The following is a 14,885-nucleotide window of genomic DNA, read 5'->3' as shown; positions in this document are numbered from 1 at the left end:
CGGCAACGTGGTCATGCCAGGATACACTGTTGGTGACTTCGACTCCTAGAAGATGTAAAGATGATTTCATTGGCAATGCTTTCCCTGCCATAACCAGCTCCGGACCACCAAGGTTAGTCTTCATCGTAAATACTGCAGCCTGCGTTTTTTTAGCGTTAAAATTGACCAGATTGTTATCGCCCCACTCCAAGATTGCTCTAATATCGTTGTTGGTTGAAGCTACTTGTTGCTGCCTAAGATTCTGAGAAGTTGCGGCTGTCATTGGTTTGGCGGACTTAAATGTGGAAATAAGTGTGCTATCGTCCACAAAGCTGTAGATTGGATTGACAGTGGTTCCTAGCAAATCGTTGATATATATCAAGAAAAGGGTGACTTCAGCGTTAATGTTAAATTTGTCGGAGAGGTGTCCATCGACGGCTACTTGGATTGTTCGTTGTTCAAGAAAACTTTTGATCCAATCCATTAATGAGTTTTGTATGCTGATTGAGGAGAGCTTGGTTAGTAGTCCCTCATGCCACACTCTGTCAAATGCCTTGGAAATGTCAAGAGCAACTGAGCGGGACTCGCCGTGCTTCTCCATGGCCTCCGTCCACAAGTGTGTGACGTAAGCCAGAAGATCGCCGGTGGATCTAAGCTTTCGGAAGCCGTATTGATGATCGCTGATTAGTCCAGATGATTCCAGATATCTTAACAGTTGTTGGTTGACTGCTTTCTCCATAATCTTCGATATTACTGGAACTAGTGCAATCGGGCGGTAATTGGACGGCATCGTCTTCTTTCCCTTTTTGGGTACAGCTTGCACTTGAGCAGTTTTCCAGCTTGTTGGAAATGAGCCCTGCTTATACGATGCCGTGAACAGTCTACATAAGGGAGGAGTCAATTCGTCTGCACAACGTTTTAGTACTAGGGCTGGAATTCCATCGGGTCCAAAAGCTTTGTTGGTGTCTACGCTTTTAAGAATTTTATTTATAATTCGTTAGGGAAACGAAATTTCTCCCATTGATGAATTCACCCTTGGCAGATATGGCGGTGTTTTGCCTTGCGAGTGCAGAGTAGAATTGGACGCGAAGAGTTTACCCAGTAAGTTGGCTTTTTCCCTTGCTGTTACCGCGATAGAACCATCATCTGCTGTTAGGGGTGGCAAGGCCGACTTAGCAAATCCTTGACTAACGGCTTTCGATACCGACCAGAAAGATCTTGTTCCATTTGGGCAGTTTAGCAGTTTGTTTTTGATCCTGTTGTTGTGACTCTCTTTGCATTCATCAATAATTCGCTTGCAGCTATTTCTGAAGGATGTTGACGCCATTTGCGATATGCTGCGTTTTAAGTCTTTACTGCCTTTTTGCATTTCAGGTTGAACCATTGCTTGTTATCTCGTCGGTCGCAACCAGCTGATTTCACCGGTTAATTTTTAAAGGTGGGATTTTTTTGTACCGGGTTAATTCTGAAACGCCTCGGTTATATGCGGTGCAAACCGGTGTATCCACCGGTGAATTCTGAAAAGCGCCCACCGCTTGGAATCGGTTAATAAACAGTTTCTAGATGTCAAATGTCAACTATATGTCAATATTCCAGCTGATTTTGATGTTTATTTTTTTGTTATTTAAGTGTCGCTATTTTTTAGAAATAGCCAAGAAAATATTGAGTTGTTAAGGTTTTAATAGTAGATATACTGTAATTACGCAAATGATTTTGTATGTTAGAATATTTTTATAAGTTAACTGTTTGAATCTAGTTTTAAGATGGCTTCTCAAGAACGGTTGCAAAAATCCTTAGAGGTTTTGAAAATTTTGTCTCAAAATCAGCCTCCTGACCAATCTAGGTAAGTAAATTAAAGTTTAAATTTTTTTATTTATTTTACTGCTGTATTTTTATTTTTTATGAACCAATAATTACTTCTTACAGAAAAAAAGACAAAATTCATCATTGTTATGTAGTCTCAGAAGCCTTTTCAAATCCTACAATTAAAGTTTCAACTAATTTGCCAGTACTTCTTGAAGTCACAATTGAGACGTTTTTGAAGTTATGCGACGATAGTGATGCTGATATTCGAATGACTAGTGAAGAATGCCTTAATAGAATAATCAGGGTAAGATTAAAAACCTTCATAAAAACATTTTAAATGATAATTAGCCATACACAAACTTTAATGAATCCCCTGTAAATAACTTGAAAAAACTGTAAAAGCACTGCACTAAATAAACTGCACTTTGGAAGGTTCTAATAACTAGTATTAATAGAATTACTCCATAGCTGATAAATGTAAATGTCTAGTTTACTTGTGAAATTGTTGTTCTTTGACGAGTAAGAATACAAATTGTATTTTGTGTTCTTATTGAAAAGATTATAAAAAACTATTATACTAAAATTATTAGTATTCTCTTTTTACATAAGAAAGTAAGACTATTAGAACATCATCCAATACTGAAAATATCCATAAAATAAATGAATTTACCAGATTTTATTCTTCCATTTCTATCATCCTCCTTTCTAGATATTTACTAATATTTATACCAATCCATCAAAATATAACAAAATTAAAAGAAATTTAGAAAATATCTAAAAAATCACTCATATCCGTGGTTGTATTAAATTTAATTATAAGTTTTTATTAATTATAATTATAAGTATTTCTAAGAATATTTTTTACAACACTAATTAACTATATTCTAATATAATGTGATTGAGTCCTCTATAAATGTAAAATTCCATATATTTGAAGTGCATTTTAGCTTCAATACAAATTTTTTTTAACTTTTCTCATATTTTTGAAACACCTTGTAATTGATTTTTTTAACTCAATTTTTTTTTACCAAAAGGCATTAAGGTATTTTAATATCTACTATACAGGGTGTTTAAGAACTATGGGATCAAACTTGTAGGGGTTATTCAGTGCAACAGTAGAAAACATTTGAGTATAGAGACCCATGTCCGGAAAAGTGTCACTACTGCACTATGGCCCTAAGACACGTTAAAATTTAGAAAGACAATGAATTGCTTAAATAGGATTTAACCCATTTAATTTCTGCCTTTTGTATATGATATCATCATAACAATTGTTTAAAATGTGAATGTCAATGTCAATGTTTAAAAATTTTTTATCTGGAGATTTTAAACAATTTACCAGTGCTTGTGTGTTATCTTTAAAAATGATAACAGTGGAGCAGTTTTTTGGCCTCCTAGGTCACCCGATTTAATGTCGCTAGATTTTTTCCTGTGGGGAAATATAAAGTTTATGGTCTACGAAACTCCAGTAGAAACAGAACAAGGCTTAATTAGATGAAATTATAGCAGCATTTGGAATAATTCAAAACAAGGGTCAAATTTTTAGTTATTTTAAATTTACAAAATGCAAAAATTAAATGCATAAGATCCTAGGGTAAACACCCCTAGATGCCAACTTAAGACTTTGAAAATGTGTTGTGAACAGCAAACTTAATTAGTTATTCACTTATTATTTTTTCCAATAAAATGGTATGTTGCTAAACAAAAGCCATAGACAGATCAGCTAAAAACATTTTTTTAAAAATCTAAATTAATTTTGAAAAAGTAGCATTTTTTCACCAGTAGTTGCCAATTTTATCCAGTAGTCACCCTATTAAAAATCAATAATTGCCGATAGTTATTTTTACATAGTTTTATTTAGAAAAAAAATAAAAAAAACTACAGAAACATTTAAAGATCTTACATCTAAATTTCCTACCATGTTGGATTTTCTATTTTAAATTTTTTGTACAGAATTTTAATATGTCTTAAGACTGAGTTATGAATAGAAAACGGTCCAGTGCCGATCAAATTAATTGGCCTATATAACACATATTTTTGGTTCACATAATTAATGTCAACTTTTTGGGGCCAGCTGAAACTGTTTTCAGATAATTTTTTTAAGTAATTAATTTTTAATTTAATTATATAAGAAAATAGATTCATATAACATTCCTACCTATTATTAGGACCTAATATTAGGCAATTTATCATCTTTTTAAATTTTAAAGAGTCTTAGGGCCGTAATGCCATAGTGACCATTTTCCGGACATGGGTTCCTATACTCAAATGTTTTCTACTGTTGCACTGAATAACCCCGACAAGTTTGATCCCATAGTTCTAAAACACCCTGTACAAGAGTGAGAAGTATTTTTTTTTCTACATTTACAGATACTATTTAATAGTATTTTTAATTTTTCTACTAATTAGGTGACCTTTTGAGTCTATTTTGGACTTTGCTATTTCAACCCATTGAGTAGGGTGAAATTGACCCCTACAAAATGAAATGGAACAGTGGTTCAGGTGATGTTCAAGGCAGCCTTATTTTAGAAAAATGTCAATCAGTTTTTCTTAACAAAAATATGTTATTTCATTTTTACTTAATAATGTATGCTATAGATAATTTCTGTTACCAATTGATTTTATTCAAAATGTGAATCAACAAATTCCAATGACACTATGAATTACCTTGACACTAGTTTTTTCATTAAGAGGTCTTTTAAAGTGAACACAAAATACAGGCATACCTGATCTGTCATTTTTTTAAAATTTATTATCTCCTTAGTAATTTCACTGTAGCAATATAAATAGTTCAAATGTTAAGATGGTCTCACTCAGAAGTTTTGTGTTAAAAATAAAAAGTTGATAAAATAAGAAGTTAAGATGAAGTTTGTGCAATATTTAATGCAAAATTTCCTGAAAATCATATTTCACAATCAACTGTTTGTAGGATATTCCTCAAGAAAGAAACTGGTTTAATGAGTGATTGACCTTCTGGTTTGAGCGAAGATAAAAAAATGATATATTATAATAATAATAATAATAAGCTTTATTTCCAACAGGTTACATATACCCAGTTACAGGAAAATCAATTAAGTATATATAAATGTACAAGTACAAATGCATGAACTGTATTAGATTCATGCAACTAAACTATAAAAGAATTGCTATATAATAAAAAAAGTAGTGAGTTTGAGAAAATAAATAATAAAAAATCAACACTAAATTAGCATAAGAATCAAGAATTAATTTAAATCAAAAGAGCAGAAAAAAAAAGAGTAAATAAATGTATTCAAACTAAAAACTAAATAACCTAGCCTCCCTCACTGACCATATACAGGTGACTCAGAATAAGTGCCAAATTGTCATAGTGAATGTCACAAGAATCAGCAATAGTGTTAAAGTTTAGACACATAAAGCGAATAGGACTCTGGTACAGAATGTTGGACCTGGCTGTGTCCAAGTTAAAAGCTGGACACTGTCTAGATCCTGGGCTTGGTATATGAAAGCAAATCCTTTGCAAAAGGGATGGGCAGTCAATTTTATGGTTAAGTAAATTAAACAAGAATTTCACCAAATGCATTTCTCTCCTTTTCGCAAGTGACCATTCAGTATATCTAGAGAGCAGCAGGTTATGGTCAAAACCCCTTGGAGGATAGACTCCATCATCCTTAAATGCCAAACATTTAAGGAATCGCCGTTGGACTGATTCTAATAGGTGAATGTGCTGGTTCTAAATGGGAGACCAAATGAGGGAGCTGTAGTCCAGCCTGGATCTAACAAATGCATAGTAGAGAGTTTTGGCAGTGTTCGAAAAAAGTTTGCAATTTCTAATAATAAAGCCCAGCATGTAAGTAGCTCTAGAAACAGTATCTTCGATGTGAGGGATAAAAGAAAATTTTTGGTCAAAGGTGACTCCAAGATCCTTAAAACAGGTAGACCTTGCCAGAGACTGTCTTTAATTACTCCATTAACTGAGTAGTTAAAGACAACTGGACTTTTGATTCGAAAGTAGCTGGCCACATTACACTTGGAAACATTAAGGTTAAGCCGGTTCAAAGTGCACCAATGGTGTACAGTATTGATGTTCTCTTGCAGTTGACCACAATCTGCTATAGAGTCAATCCTATGGAAGAGCTTTAGGCCATCAGCATATGCTAACCGAGAGCAATTGAGGGTGGAGATCAAGTCATTAGCGAAAACGTTAAAGAGAAGGGGGCCCAAGTTAGAGCCCTGAGGAACTCCAGAGGTGGGTGAAAAACAAGCAGATCTAAAGCATTCGACCACTACAAACTGAGAGCGGTCAACTAAATAGGAGTTAAGGAGCTTTATCAAGCGATCGGAGAATCCAAACTGGCGTTCAAGCTTATTTAATAGGATGAAGTGGTCAATCTGGTCAAAAGCCTTTTGAAAGTCTGTGTAGATAACATCGATTTGACCTCTATCATTAAGTGCTTCGCACACAAACTGAGAGAAGAATGCTAGGTTTGTAGTACATGAGCGGCCAGAAACAAAGCCATATTGATCGTTGGCCAGCATGGACTTAACCTTGGGAAAAATTAATTCATAAAGAGCCAACTCGAATAACTTTGAGAAATTGCACAGAATGGATATAGGGCGGTAATTCTCTATTGTTCCAGCATCGCCCTTTTTAAAGATATTACGGGCTACTAATGAGAATCCATTCAAAAAAGTAGTCCATTTTTCTCAAAGAGACCTCTTAATAATAAAAATTCAGAGATTGGAGGGACACAAAGTCAATGATCTCAGATTATGTTTATTTTTTTAAAAAACTATTACATGTGAAGGGTACAGGGAAAAAACCAGATATGTCATTTTTTTCACATTAGAGTAAATTGAATTTTAATGTTCAAAATTCATCAAAACAATTATTTTTATTTCCAAACGAATATAAACATGTACTTTACATAAAACAGAAGTTAATATTATTATAAAGTATTATGACTATGGTTTTTTAGTTTAGAAAAACTAAATACGGCTTTATTGCAAAAAAATCTACATCACTAAGGGTTTTGCAGGAACAAAAGCAGCAATGTCACCTGAAACCGACAAAAACCAGCTGCTTTTATTTTTGAAATAAAAAAGAAGATTTAATTTTTTGGAATTTTTAATTATTATTTATCAACATATTATTATAAAGTAAGTTAGAGATGATCCAGGTTTTAAAAAAATGTCACGGCATTTGGACTGCAAAACCTCATGAGGGTCATTAGGTTATTAAACTTAGCCTTTGGGATTGGTAATGAACCGGTAAAAAAATTACAAAAATTAATACATCTCATTTTTATTTAAAACTTTCTTATAACTTACCATCGTATACCGGAACGGGCAGCAAAAATTCTCCGCATCTTAAAGCTGAATTTCGGTCAAAGCGTTTTCGTATTAATCAAGACAAAATTGGCCCATTGTATATTGAACGGTATATAGTAGATAAGGCGGCTATGATTAGATGATGCCACTATTTCCTTCAAAATCTGGATTTTAAATGGGCATTTTTGTAAATATATTTTGTCTAAAAATGATTTCCAATCCAGTATCATATTTTGTGACACACTCACTACAACAAACGGAGATGGTTTGGAGCGGGAATGCCTAATGACTTCTTCGAACTCTTCCGGGACCTCAAAGGGGCTTTTCAAATCCCACAATCCTACATTTTTGTCACATTCTAAATAGGAGTGTCCTCTTATAGGGAATGTGATTTTTATTTCATTCAGATAATGAATTTTGTTTTTTACTACAAAATGAATAAATCAAAAAATGGTAAAGTTTTTTTTTGTCCTTCGGCAGAGTCACAGAAGATTTGCAGTTCTTCAACATCGTCGTCTAAATAATTATTGATAAAATGGAGAAGAAAAGATGCAACTTCGTTTGATCCTTTTTTAGTCTCTCCTTCATGATAGGTATAAAAAATAGATTGACCCGAAGAGAGGACATGTACATTAAAGGCGTACATAGACAATTGGTGTTTATAATGCACGTCGTTAGTGGCAATTTTAGGAATTGAAATATTTTTTGCAAAACCAATGCAGATGGCTTCCTTTTTGTTGCTTTTTTTTGCAGCTTTTTTGGCTTGCTTTTTCCTTGAATAAAACGCCTCAGCCTTTCTTTTATGCAACTCGTTCATAACGGTTAATTCTCTAATTTCATCAGTATCAGTCAAACTTTTAAGCTTAATTTGAAATTCATCACACGTTGCGCATGTGTCACTTCTAGGGTATCCAAAAGCAATATTGAATTCTTTATTAAAGATTGTTCTGTACGTTTGATACGAGACTTTAGCATTTAGGTGCTTTTCCTTAAAGAGGTTAAACATCTTTTTGATTGTGAGTTCTTCTGGTAAATAGGTCTTTTTTGTATCTTTTAGACTATAGTGGCTCTGACGACCCTTAAAACTTTTGATGTGGTCACATACCAAACCTTTTGTTAAGTCGTTCAGCTTCCTATGATTTGCACTATGCTTTCCACGTCTGTCCTTAGGAGCTGCACCACTTCGTTTGAGGGTTTCCTTTATATAATTTATTTGTAATCCCATGAATGGAACGAAAAGCTTTGGCACACACCGGAATATCACCATCGCGAACTCGATACGCATAACTTGCATCATGGAAACTGGCAGTATTCTCGTTTTGACGAGGTCTTCTATGCTGGACAGGTAAGACTGTAATTAAACCAGCTAAATAATAATTTTGCTCATCGTGAGAGCTCAGAGCATTAAAATATCTCAATATTTCTGCTCTTTGTGCCTCATTAAATACCTCAAAGCACTTTAATCTTGAGCAATTACAAAGCTGTCCAGCTTCATGTAACTTCAACATTTTAGAGACCTCTGACATCCGACCGGTTCTCTTTCTTTTTTTTGAAGGCATAATTTTGTTCTGAACGGATCCCTCCGAATCACTATTAGCCATAATGGTTTATTATTAATCACACAGACAAACAAGAAGTCACACTTTTGCGGTTACAATAATACTGGCACGTTTTTTAAAAATGAATATTGCATCAGCTGGTTTGTTTACATGACATCGCGGTTTTTTCCCTGGACGTTTGGACTAAGCTGGTTTTTATTCGGTACGCTATATTTTAGATACTAATTTACGCAAGACTACGGTGGTTGTTTCCCGGTTTTAGTACTCTAAAATAAGCGTCTTCATTCGAAGAATTCAATGGCGCTCTACCGAGATTTTCAATAAAAAGTGATATATATGGTTTTTCCCTGTACCCTTCATGTGTCATAAGTTTATTTTATTAAGGCATCATCAGATCAAAAAGTAGAAAGCAACCCTAGTTTAAGAAAACAATAATGCATAAACACGAATTATGAGACACGACTTACCGGTAAAGCTATTTGTTTAACACCACAAACATTTAAATTAAAATAAAAAATAAATATATATAAAAAAAATGAGAGAATCCACATACCTTAACTGGTTCATTAGGCCAAGATAACAATGTTCCACAACCTACTATTAACAGGTTTATAAGAAATGAAAAAGTATCACCCATATATTGTTTCAGCAACTTGAAATCATAACACTTTGGGATCAGATCCTGTATGAAACTTTTCGTTACTGCCATGGTAATGCCTTTCATTAAAGAGAAAGCATCCATACTTAACCAACTAGATCTAGACAAAATCTACAAATACCTCAATCTTAGAGCGCCTTAACTAGAAACACAGTTTTGCATTATGGAAAATTATTATACAATATGCTACTATTAAGGATTCGAAATTTACATAAATACAAATTTGACAGCCTTATAAAGAGTATTTTGCTAAGATGTGCAAACTATTTTTCTACTGAATTTGTTGGGGTATCTTTGACACAGATGTGAATGTTTAAATTTTTTGTATAACTAAATGCGTCTATTTTTGTTTTTTTTTGTTTTGTTAGTAATCTAGAACTAGGACTTAACCATGTAAATTGAACAGCAAATTTTGCTTTTCAATAAACTTGACTTTGACTTATAAAGTAGACCTTGAACAAGAACTTTTAGAAGATGATCCTGATATGCAGTTATGTGAGGATGACAAGGGGTAATAAAAATAATGCCTTTCCACATAATATTCCATTCTCTGACAAAGCAATGTTTTGTTTAAATGGCATTGTTAATAGAGAAAAGTACTAATTTTGTGCTCAAGAAATCAATGTGGATACATGAAGCACATACCCAGTATCCTAAAAAAGTGAATGTGTTTGAACTGAATTATCAATCATACAATTTTGAGGCTATACTTTTTTTTATGGTTCGATTTGATTCCTTCTTTAGCTGTAATTTTTCCCAGTGCGGTTGATTCAGATACAGCCCATGACCACATATGGTTTTAGCAAGATGCACCTAGCAACAAGCTCAGCCACATTATGTTGTTAATGTGCGCAGGTATCTTGATCTCATTTTTCCGGATCGTCGACGAGCTGCTATTGAATGGCCACCTAGATTTCCTGATTTAACACCACTGGATTATTGTCCTTGGGGATATGTCAAAGAAAAGGTTTACCAAAATAAATCAAACGACATTGACGTATTGAGAGAAAAAGTAGAATAGCATTTAATAATATATCAATTGAAGCTATTCAGAATTCCGTCGATGACTTTTATCATTGCCTTGCGGCTTTCCAAATTAAAGGAGAAGGTCATTTTCAACACATACTTGTTTATAGACACATGTTTATAGGAAAAAAGCCTTATTTTGATAGCAACAATATGCTCTTAAAATATTTGCACCGAATTTTGTAACACTCTGTATAATTGATTTTTTTACCAATGTAGATCTTGGAACTGGAAATTTTTAAAACTAGGGAAGAAGTTTCTAATATAAATAGAGATGTAAGAGTTAAGATTTTTAGGTCAACAAAGTGTGGTCTAATTCAATAATAAAATTAACAGATTATTTTATATTTTATATTTAATAAAAACCATAGTGTCCATGACAGCTGTTGCTCTAATTCCCCCTTTACTATCCTGATCAAAGCTTTTGTCCTCAACGTTACTGTAATAACATTGTCTTTTAAGCTTAATGCTCAATCAATTGGAATGTCTAAAAAATTAGCTACTTTAACCTCCTGCAAAGAGTTATTATTTAAGATCAGACTTGCTATCTCCAATAATAAGTGTTTTGGTTTGATTTGAGCGATTCATTAATGATATTCATATTCTTTCCTATGCTGTAATCCATCTATTTCTTCATGTTGCCATAAAAATATTATCTTAATAGTTATGAAAACAATAAATTAATTATTGAAAAAGTATTGTCTGATCTTGTGTCAATTGTCAGCTACTTAAAAAAGGCTGCTATGTATTTAGTTCGTGAGATACTCAAACTCCATTTAATTATTCACAAGTGAAGTATCGTTGTTTTTAGAATCCCAATTAAATTTTATGGTTAAAATTAGAAAATTAAGGCAATTTGCCGTTAAAGCGGAAGTGACAGAAAACCACTGAATAAATCAAAAAATGAGCTTTCACATTTTATAACTAACCTAAATGAGGAAAGATATTATAGTTTTTAAGATTACTTGTCCTGGGTCGGTTATATTTGAAATATTTATATTTTTTATAGAGAACCATTTTCACCTTTAATTTAATTAAATGGAATTTGTATTCATTATATATAGGTCATGAGCGATGGTCACACGGGTAAAATACAAATAGAACTACACAAAGAAATAAAGAAAAATGGATCGCAAAGATCGCTTAGAGCAGCCCTAACCCGTTTTTCACATTTGGCACATCACATAAGGCCTCATAAGGGCAAGCCCTATGTGGTGAATCTTTTCCCTGCTCTGATTAAAATAGCAGATAGAACTGAAGAAGGAGTACATGAAACCCTAGCTGCATGCCTTCCCAAGATATTAAAAGTATTGGGAACATTTGCCTCTGATAATGAGATTAGGGTATGTGTTACAAACCAATCATAATTTGTTTTGCATTTATACCACAAACATGGATATTTATATAATTCTGAAAATTTAATTTCAGATTCTTCTAAAAGCATTTCTTAGTAATGTTGTGAAACCTTCGCCTACAATGCGAAGAACATCTGCTAGTTGCATACAGACAATATGTGTGAATTCTCGGAGGCCTTATTATTTTTTGACCTATTGTTTAAATTGTATCTTAGGTAAGTAATTACTTTATTTAAATATCATTATTCTCTATGGTTGTAGCAGCTTATCTCTTTTATTTTATAAAAAAAGGTATTTATGGTGTCTTAGCTGGCTCAGACTTCTTTCTATTATTTATCGGCTTCATTACGGCAAGGCAATCATAAATTATTGGAATAAACGTTTTCAATTTAAGTTAATATATTTGGACTTATAACAGCTATTATTCACGAGGATGAACATAAGTTGTAATTATACAAGGGACTAATAGCTTAATCTATGCGTATAGAAAACTATACTTTTTCTTTGTCCTTTATACAGGGTGTCCAAGAAATCTGAACATAAGTTAAATTTAAATATCAGTTTTTTTATTTTAAATTAAATTTAAATTGCTATTTAAAAACAATATTTTAACATAAAAGAACAAAATATATTGCCCCAGGAAATAAAAAATTAACAATATTTTAAAGATTTTTTACTTATGGATGGGTTACAGGGGATAAATACATAACATAATGTCCACACATGTCCTATATTTAAAAACTCAAAGATTATATCTAAGTGCATATTATTATATAGAATAATATATTTAAAAATAAAATGTTAATCAGAGTCAGATTCATAGATCTGTTGGCTGAGGTTTCTAATAATTTCTTTTGTTATTGAGAAATTTGAACAAATAGATTTATATTTGTTAACCAGATCTTTTGTATGCAGTATTGCTGTAAAGGTAGAAGTTTTTAGACTAATTCTTTGTTTTGTTTTGTTTTGTTTTGTTTAAATTTATGGCGAAAAATACTCTTTTCAAATTAGCACTTGAAACAGGCAAAGTAAGTAAATTGAAAATGAATTTTGTCAGATTTGGAAAACGCTGACCACTATTATCTAAACTTCTTATTTCTGCAATATATTTCCAAAATTCACAGATGTCATGCGACTTATCAGTCTTAAAATCAATTTCAAAGTTTCTTAGAGCTAACCACTCATTATCAATTTCTTGTATATTAACACCAAACAAGTTTGGAAATATGACTGATAGATCTGATCTTTCGAGATTTAACAATTTCTGGATCTGTAAATTCCATTTTTCAAATATAGAATCTTTAAGAGGAAATCTTGTATAAATTAGCTGAATACTTTCGATTTAAAAATTTAAGCAATTTAATTTTAACTCTTTCTAGCCTATTTTTTTCTAAACTGCTTAAATTTATTTCTCCTGAAAAATACACTTCATTCAGTTCTAAAAAATTTCTGATGCTTTTAAAATGCATTTTATCGATAGTTGTAGAGGTAATATTCTCGTCTTTTATAAAAAAGTCTAGAATTCTTTTTACTATGTTGGCTATTTCTTTGTCAAGAATATGAATTTTGCAATCTTTCACTTTGCAATCACTTTGCATTAATTTATTTAAATTATTGAAGATTGGTAAAGCATTAGATAAACACTCCAGATAAATTCGATTTTCTTCCCTATTCAGTTTTTCTAAAATAAGATCTGCCTGAGTAATATTATTGGCAGTTTGATCCGTAAAATAAAGTTTTAGAGCGTTATATTGATTTAACAGTCTTTTCACCACACTCTCCAATGAAAGCCAACGGGTTTGGGTTGGATGAAGGATTTTAACTAGAGCAACACGTACATATTCCTGAAATTTCTTTAATTCTTCCACTTTTTTCGGGCTATTTGAAAAATAGTTGTAAACAAAAAGTATAATTATTGTTTTCAAATGAGCTAATCTTATTACATTAAAAAAAAAATAGACCTCTCTTGTTAGTTGTTCAACCTCTTCTGGGAGTTTTTGACATGAATATGACGCACAAAGGTGGAAACTATGACAAATACATTTTACAATAATATATTTGGCATATTTTCTTGTAGTCGGCTGACTTAAGAATTTCTTATACCCACCATATTACTGGCACCATCCGAGGCAAAACCAATAAAGTTTGTTTTATAAGGTATATTGTGAAAAAGTATATAAACATCTGAAAAAGAGCTGCTCCTGTAGTTTCTGATACCGGTATCAGATCCAAAAAATTATCTTCTATTTTATTTTCAATTTCCATTTCAACCACTAAACACAAATGTTTGATGCACGAGTTATCTGTCGATTCGTCAGCAACTAAACTAAACTTATTATTTTTCTTGAGCTCTATCAAATACGACTTTTTATGAAGATCCTGTTACTTTTTTAAGAACCCTAGTTATTTTGGTTCTACCTGCTTTTATTTTTTTTGCTATATCGGAATCGGTACACACAGCATTTAGGTAATCAATAAAACGTTCCATCAAGTTCATGGGTAGATTATGTTCGGCCAAAAAACCTGCTGTACGTATAATACCTTCTTTCGCCTTCCTGCTCTAAGCTTATTTTACTCCTACTCTCAGCAAACATATCAGCAATACAATAGTTGCCTACTGCTAGTTTCAGCTTCCTGGACTGGTTCTTTATATTTACCGGATTCTAAGTGTTTAGAAAGTTGCGATAAAAGTTAATGATTTTTTTTTTGTTTATGAGTTTCTTGCTATATTTTTAATAGCAAGAAAGAAAACCATAAACAAAAATATAAAATTTAAAAAGAGTTTTTTTGGTATAGCAATAAAAGCTAAAAAACATGAGATCTCATGCAAAAACTTGAGACCTGGCAATACTAAAGATTTCCGCTAGATGCTAACGATCATTGATGGAATGTGACGTAATATGAGGGCTTCCGTCCCTTACCTGCTGTGCTAGCGCCTCCTATCCACTATGAAAATTACTTTCACTTGAAATTGCAGTTAAACATAGGCGAAGTTAGGGGTCTAATTTAGGGGAGGGGGGGGGGGCTTTTTTCCAAGGCTAAATTTTCGTAGACGCCACGCCCAAATGGCGTTAAAAATTCGCATAAATAGATGATGAATGTGTTGGCGCTCGGTAAAAATGTAATATTTTTTTTAATTTTAATTAAATATTTTGGTGAAGCACACCATCACCTATTTCACCTGATGAGCCG

General features: G+C 32.6%; 1 protein-coding gene across 1 annotated transcript in view; it reads left to right on the top strand.

Moving 5' to 3' along the window:
- The first annotated feature begins 1,626 nt into the window (after positions 1-1,626).
- LOC126749565 (huntingtin-like) overlaps positions 1,627-14,885 on the top strand; it is a 158,727-nt gene continuing 145,468 nt past the window's right edge. Inside the window, exons 1-4 of the mRNA XM_050459281.1 lie at positions 1,627-1,822; positions 1,906-2,089; positions 11,403-11,681; positions 11,767-11,908. Of these exons, the coding sequence (XP_050315238.1) occupies positions 1,743-1,822; positions 1,906-2,089; positions 11,403-11,681; positions 11,767-11,908 (685 nt within the window). The 5' untranslated portion in view covers positions 1,627-1,742. The remainder of the gene's footprint in view (positions 1,823-1,905; positions 2,090-11,402; positions 11,682-11,766; positions 11,909-14,885) is intronic.

The sequence above is a fragment of the Anthonomus grandis genome, unplaced genomic scaffold, assembly GCF_022605725.1.
Source record: "Anthonomus grandis grandis unplaced genomic scaffold, icAntGran1.3 ctg00000319.1, whole genome shotgun sequence".
NCBI classification, from domain to species: Eukaryota; Metazoa; Arthropoda; class Insecta; order Coleoptera; family Curculionidae; genus Anthonomus; species Anthonomus grandis.
This window is presented reverse-complemented; position numbering and strand designations above follow the sequence as displayed.